This window comes from Brachycentrus maculatus, unplaced genomic scaffold (genome assembly GCF_059751285.1).
Source record: "Brachycentrus maculatus isolate JH-2025_06_01 unplaced genomic scaffold, ASM5975128v1 h1tg000304l, whole genome shotgun sequence".
Lineage (NCBI taxonomy): Eukaryota > Metazoa > Arthropoda > Insecta > Trichoptera > Brachycentridae > Brachycentrus > Brachycentrus maculatus.
Genome location: NW_028281054.1, coordinates 326,464 through 334,150, shown reverse-complemented (window position 1 = coordinate 334,150; position 7,687 = coordinate 326,464). Strand labels below are relative to the sequence as shown.

The 7,687-nt window shown below is 32.9% G+C and overlaps 1 protein-coding gene across 1 annotated transcript in view; it reads right to left on the bottom strand.

Moving 5' to 3' along the window:
* Positions 1 to 5,444: 5,444 nt before the first annotated feature.
* LOC148304784 (neuropeptides capa receptor-like) overlaps positions 5,445 to 7,687 on the bottom strand; it is a 256,462-nt gene continuing 254,219 nt past the window's right edge. The window contains exon 8 of the mRNA XM_088267738.1: positions 5,445 to 6,545. Within this exon, the coding sequence (XP_088123864.1) occupies positions 5,729 to 6,545 (817 nt within the window). The 3' untranslated portion in view covers positions 5,445 to 5,728. The remainder of the gene's footprint in view (positions 6,546 to 7,687) is intronic.

Here is a 7,687-nt window from a genome sequence, read left to right as displayed (position 1 = left end):
GGAGCCGTTGATGGGTTCATCCATACAAATGAGCCAAATCCTTATAACTCTGACCTTTTAGGTTGCACCACAAATTGAGGCCTTGCATTTTGGGTCCACATTTGGCAAAATGTCTCTATATTACTGGAGAATAGAAGCTATTTAAATTAATGCCCATTACATGAAAATCTTGAAAAAATAAATAAAAAAAGACTATTATACCATTAATTATATAAAACATTAAACCTTGAGTGTAAATCCCTCTCTTTTTGGAGAGGCACAGCGAATCTAAAACTATAAGTTTGCCATTGGCATTTAACAAAAAATATGTCGCATCGATGAACAAATTTGCGTTGAAAAGGCGAATCAAGGTGAATATTGTTTTCGGCCCATTCACCGAACCTACGACGCGCACAATGGTCGTTCAGTCTATCCATGGTGAAATGGCAAAACATACAGACTACAAATCAACCGTCAACTGTCAACTGTCAAATTGACAGTCTGTAGAAACAATCATCCCCGTATTCCCCTTAATTACATACCCTTACATTCCATCATTTCTTTCTTCCTTAGTTTTTTTTTCTTCTCCTTATCTGATCCTGCTGCTGTTACCTTTTTGTTTTCATTAATTTATACCTTCATTTATATTTGTGTCACCTACTTTCAAAATCCGCCAGATCCAATTTTATAAGATTTTAAAATACATACTCTATCGGAATACCAATTGTGGGTTTAATTGTTTAAAATATTTATATATTTGAAAACCCTGCTAAAAAGTACTTAAAAACAGCGTTGTATTTCAAATTCCGCTATATTCATGGAACTTACATTCTGACCCATATCAGCCAATCAGAGTGGAGATAGGTCAAAAATTGAGATGACGTCACATTCGGTTTGTGTCTCGAGCTTTTTTTTTAATACTGAATAATTTTCTAAAAAAATAGGTAAATTCTCTATTTTATAATATTTTATCTAAAGATAGACAAATTTTTCAAACATAAATGTTACCCAGAGAATTTTGCATTTTTTGAAAAATCGACTTACATGGATGGATCTGGCGGATTTCGAAAGTAGGCGACACATTTGTATAATATTGAAATTATACGAATATGTACAATCAACAGTAAAACACAATTTAGATTAAGTAGAAAGTATATTTCAAATTATGATTTGAATATTTATACATTTAATTCTATAACACAGATCTCATTAAAGTATATTAAAAATACTTAATTATAATGTTATACTACGTCCTATAATAGTATAATTTCTTAGTGGATATAGATTTGATTAGATGAAGATTACTCAAAAGTAGGTCAAGACGCAGAATATTACAACTATTTGGGAAAGGAAATGAAGGAGAAATAATTTGAACTTTTCATAAAAAATTGAATAGGAGAGTAGTAGTAGCAATGGCTATGGCGCTCGGGGTAGCATGCCCGTACTTGTACAAGTCCTTTGAAGACTAAGGGTGTATAAATCTCTTGACGTATTATGATTTACTTAATATTTAAACACTTAATTAGACAATTTTAAACACTGACTTATTATGGTACATAGATGGTTTGATATCAGTACAAAACTAAATATTTTAAGCTTTTGTTTATTTTACAAATGTATTTTTATTAATATTTAAAAACATCAAAATCACCCAAAAGGCATTTAAAATTAATAAATAAAAAATAAAAAATTACATCTCTCAACACGTAGTACAGTAAAACTTCATATAACGGACCTCTATTTAACGAACATCTGACATAACGGACAAAAAATCTGGACAAATCTAGAAAAAAAGTTTCTGTAATATTATACATTTTGAGTGTGTCCAAATACATGTTCACAAAATCTGGATTATCTCCAATTACAGGAATTATTTTCATTTTTTTTCACATCTCATCAAAGATGAAGAAGAATAGAAGAGATTTTTTTGAACTTTTTTCTGCTTAGTAAAAAGCTCCTTTACATCTCACCAATAGATGTCTCTAGCGAAGTCCTAGTGATTCAAGAACAAGGTTTCTAAATTGGTTCATATATATAGAACTTCCGAGAATTTGAGTAGTGTGGTTGTCAATAATGGGTAGAATTGGTGAATGTTACACATGTGTAAAGTGATCACTCAAACCAGCCCATGACGGTTGTCAGCCCCGTAAATGCCCAGACTTCCATATTCTTCTTCACCTTTGATGAGATGTCAAAAATAATATTACATATACTTAAATTCAACGGTCGCCGCATGTAAACAATTTTTAGCGGCCATGATAATCATAAATTATATTATTTTTATAATTTCCGTTCAAAATACAATATAATGTGATTGGATTCGGAATTTTGGCCCTATTATATCAAATAATTAAGACGGGAAGTCGAATAGAAGGAAGTATTGTTTTGGAAAATTGGTATTTATGGGGGAATTACGTGTTTACGTCATGGCTAGTAGAATATCTCTCGTAGTATGCGATCAAAAAGCTGCGTATTTTAATTTGCGTCATAATACTGTAAGTTAATATTTAAAAAAAATCACTTCTTAAATATACATGTTCATGTAATTGCACATTATTTTTTGACATCTCACCAAAGATGAAGAAGAATATGGAAGTCTGGGCATTTACGGGGCTGATGACCGCCATAGGCTGGTTTAAGGGATCACTTTCCACACGTGTAACATTCACCAATTTTACCCATCATTGACAACCACACTACTCAAATTCTTGGAAGTTCTATATATATATGCATGAACCAATTTCGAAACGTTGTTAAAGAGAAGCTTCTTTTTGAGGTTTTTCTTCATCTTTGATGTCAAAAAATAATATTAAAAACAACTCCTATAATTGAAGATAATCCAGATTTGTGTACAATAATCCAGTATTTGGACACACTCAAAATGTTATCATAAATTATGTGTCAAAGCTTCCGACATGCAAAAAAACTTTTCTTCTTTCTTGAACGATTCTGCCTTGAACGATTTCTGCGCAACATTTTGAGAAATAATTTTTTGATTAATACTATATAAAAAATAAATAAAACCCCTATCTGCACTCCAATGGTGCATAGGGCACTGCTTTATATAAACGCAGTGTTATCTTGATCGTTTACACATGAAAGAAAGGTGATCAGCCCTTCGCTTCAGGTACCAGTCCAGGGTAATATGGAATAAATATTAGAGTGAAAAAAATCACTTATATTTATTTGACCCCCCTGGGAATCGAACCCGGGACCTCCAGAACGGTAGCCGAGCGTGCTGACCATTACACTACGGAGGCGGACATGAATACTATATACAAAACTAAAATCATGATTTTTAAAAGAGATGAACGTAGATCTGGGTGTAAAATTGTAGTACATGGGGAAATTTTGAAACGGAAAGATGATTTCCTATATTTGGAAGTGAGTTTTTGAGGCATGGAAAGATTGATAAAGATATAAAAAGGAGAGTGAATGCTGGGAAAAGAGTGAATGCTGCACTGAAATCACTTAGAACAAATAAAAACCTTTCGCTGGACTTGCTGGTACACAACGGAGTCCCGGTTCCAACCCTAATGTATGGAATTGAAGCATGGAGTTGGCAAAAGAAGGATGAAGGCAGATTAAGATCTCTCAGACGAATGTGCGGCACAACGATTTGTGATAGATCTTTGAATGGTGAAACGAGATAAAAATGTAGGCTAGAATAAGTATTGTTGATAAAATTAAGAACGATGTGTTGAGATGGTGTGGACATGTGAATTTAATGAGTAAAGAAAGAACGGTAAAAAATTATGATCAAAAGAATACCTAGGAAAACACGGCATGATTAAGTATTTCAAATACTTGAAAGTGGTCAGGTCAGTCGGAATGATCGGCGTGTATGAGATGCATGAATGCGAAGAGGCGAAGACTGTTTGCAAATACAGTTTAGCGTGATGGCTAGTTGGTTAGTTAGTAAGCTTGGAGTTTTGAGAACATCAAATGTGCTCCGTTTCGTAACTGAATTGTCCCATGTTGTGTCGTCATCATTTGACATCATCGATAGCTAAAAACAGGTTTACACAACATCGATTTTCATCAAAACGCTGAGTATACTTACATCAATATATATCTTATATTCATTAAGCTTAATATGTACACACGTTCTTGATATTAGCATTTAAAAGATATACAATCCGTTCAAAAGACATTAACATCCTTTAATTAAAATGTAACTTTGTTTTAAAATTACTATAAATATTTTATTTTAACTTAATTATAATGTCTACAGGTTTCGAAGCTAACCGCTTTTTTATCTGGAACTGATTAACACTATATTAATCAGTCTTGATAAAAAAAGCGATTAACTTCGAAACCGGTAGACATTTTAAGTAAGTTATAATAAAATATTAATAGTGATTTTAAAACAAAGTTACATTTTAATTATAAAATGGAAAATCACAAAGTTAATGCTTCAAATATAAATTATAGTACATTTGTCTTCGAAATTAATGCAGGGTTTTGAAACGAAAAGAGTTTGACACAAACAAATGTATTCAGTATATTTTCTTAAGAAAAAATCTTTCGACATGTTTTTTTCAAAATATTTCACAATCAAAATTAAAGTCAAAATATAAACGACTGAGTAATTGGAGGTTTGCGAGTTCCCCTTAAAATCTATTGTGACGCATATTTCAATACATTTCCCATCATTTTAATCATCATACGGTGTTTGAAAATAATGCGGAATGCATCGAAACAAGTGTCACTATAGATTTTAAGAAGTTTTTAAAGTTACATTTTAATTATAAAATGGAAAATCACAAAGTTAGTGCTTCAAATATAAATTATATATACACATCCGTTTAAAAGATATAAAATTCCTTTAAAACATTTATACACAAAGTAAATACTCTTATGCTTTATTCCAATAAGAGTTTGTGCCCACTCGTTTTATTTACATTTGAACCCTAGCTAAAAATCAACCCTTTTTGACCTTTACTTCTTCACACTCTCTTTCTTAAAAAAATATTTGCTTCACAAATATCAAAAGAAATTAAGAGCACAATTTCTTTATACTTGGGTTTTTCTGCTTTCAGCAAATTTCACACAAAAGTAATATTCATCGAGCAAATGACTAACACAAAAAAATATATATTAAAAGCCGAATAAAAAAAATTAAGAAAATCTTAATTAAAAAAAAAATTCATTCGATTGTTCAAAATCTTAAATCAGCTACAGTAATCCAACGATTGCTTTGAAATTCAAACATAACGTTACATTAAAAAACCCGTTTTTTATCCTTGTTACAGGTATGTAAAAAAAAACACGGATTTTTTTACTTGTTACATGTGCGTTTTTAAGTAATATTTTTTTACTGCAATGGCAGCGCTATCTGTTGAACGTTACAGGAACATACTCAATATTAAACATTGTTCAGAGCGGACAGTACTGTCGCTACACGTTTTTAATGTTCTCGATTGCATTGTGAAATTAAATTCGATGGTAATGAGTGCTTTCCATTTTCTTTCTTTTCTATCTAATCAGACTGAGCCACAGCAACACGTGGCCGGATACAGCTAGCTAAATGTTTAGAAATTTTATGACGTTAAATCGTTAATTAAGATTTATTGTTGAAAAATCTAAAAATATATACAGTATATTACAACATTTTTCTTAAAGTAGAATGATGAAAATTTACATTTTTTTTTCTTATTCTAAAACAATCAGATCCATTTTCAAAATATTCCATTTTCGCTATTAATTTTAATTTAATAATAAAGTAGCTAATAACTAAGTCTTGAGCCTATATGCGTGTCTCTGATACATTACTCACATCCATGATTTTTTTGCTATCCTCACTTATAACTTCGATGCATGACTCGTCTTGTGGTCTAATGATATTGGTGCCTAACTCAAAATTTTTGTGCGTATTGTTTGGAAGGAATTTAAGGCCATTATTCGGGCCTTTGTCTAGTTGAATTGTTTCGGCGTCTTGTTGTATTTTGGGCGTAAACGCCACATGGTTTTGCTTCCCTTCACTTTTAGCGAAAGCCACATCGTTGATGCTGGGTGTCTTGTTTTTCACAGTCAACTGGGAGTCGCTTCTTGAATCCGGAAGACGGTAATTACAGTTCTCGACTTTTAAAGTGTTGTTGTACTTTTTTATGTTATCCATTTCGTGGTAGTCTTTATTTGGATTCATCAGGTTGTTTGTCTCAGTTTCGAGTGCGATTTCGGCTCGGTTTTTCGATTCATCGAAGTTGGAGAATATTCCCTTGAAAGGGCTTTGATTAGTTGTCTTTCTCCCCCGCGAGATGTCGTTGTTGTTCCACTTTTTGGAGCCCTGGTTGCTTTCGTTCCATCGTGACTTGGTATTGTGGTTTAGATTGTAATCCTTCGAGAGAGTGCTGGATAGGGTGCTGTGTCTGGAAAGCCGGGATGTTGTGTTCGATCTCTGTAGAGGATCCGATGAGAATGATCTCACCCTGACGTGGTGGCTGCCTTCTCCGCTAGCTGCTATTGTAGTCTCCCTGAAGCTGGATTGCTCCCTTGAAAATCCAATTCCGTTGTGAGAATGCTTCCGCTTACAGCACAAGGTCTCTCTAAATGCAACTCGATATCTGAAACAATATAACACTCAGTCAGATGGGTCAAATTTCTATACGATTAAAATTTAATTAGAAATTGTCGAAAGTGTGTTTTTTCTCAGATTTATTTAACTGAGAGTAACGTTAGTTTATTATGATTATTTTTATTCCAAATTTTGACTGAGGTAATGTGTGCCAATCCTCTAAAGTTTATATGGTATACATTTTATAAAATAAAATGAAAAAATAAAAGGTAAGAGCATATTATAAAAAAAATATACATTTTTACTAACAATAAAAAGAAGTGAAACCAAATGTACTACTACTACCATCCCGCCGTTTCTCCGCAGGGGTAGGCAGAAAGGATGGAACGCCACACTCTTCTATCCTGACACATTACACTCCTCGCCTCCTACACATCCATACATCTAGTCATACATGCCCTCCGATTACGCAGGCTTTTGACACCACCAGATTTTAGGTTCCGATTGATCTGATCGTGCCAAGTCTTTTTCGGTCGTTTTCCTAGTCATTCTCTTGTTATCCATTCGCTCCACATGTATGTATATAAACATAAACATGTTTACGTTTATACACACACACATCCATTTTTTCCCCTCAAACTATCTACGCCTCTTCCATATTCATACATTTTCTACAAATATTCTCCTATCCTGAGCTGACTTTCAATTACTTGATGATGCACAGTTTTTTTTTCTTCAGAGTCTTCCTCTGATTCTATTTCCAACTACCATTGCCTCTTATACTTATTTCACTGCTCTTCTTTCACTCGTTAATTCACATGTCCAAACCATCTCAACACACCTTTCTTCATTTCATCGGTAATGCTTATCTCAGCCTTGCATCCTCTCCTTAAAACACGTAATTAGCTACCTTTGATATTAAACTACTGATTTGCGTTCAACATTTCAAAATCCTCATGAATAAATAATATTCTATCCAATTAATAATTTGTCTCTCTCTCAAATTGATTAACTACTTGAGAGTTATCTCATTACAAACTTCAAGTATAGCTTTCCTTTAATACGAAAGTTTTAACGCTAATATTTGAGTTAGCGTTTCATTAGTTTCGTTGAAGTCTCAACTAAGCCTTAATCGTTTACATGTTAAGGGAGTCCTGGTTTGGAGAGATAAAATACGCCAACACCATCTGC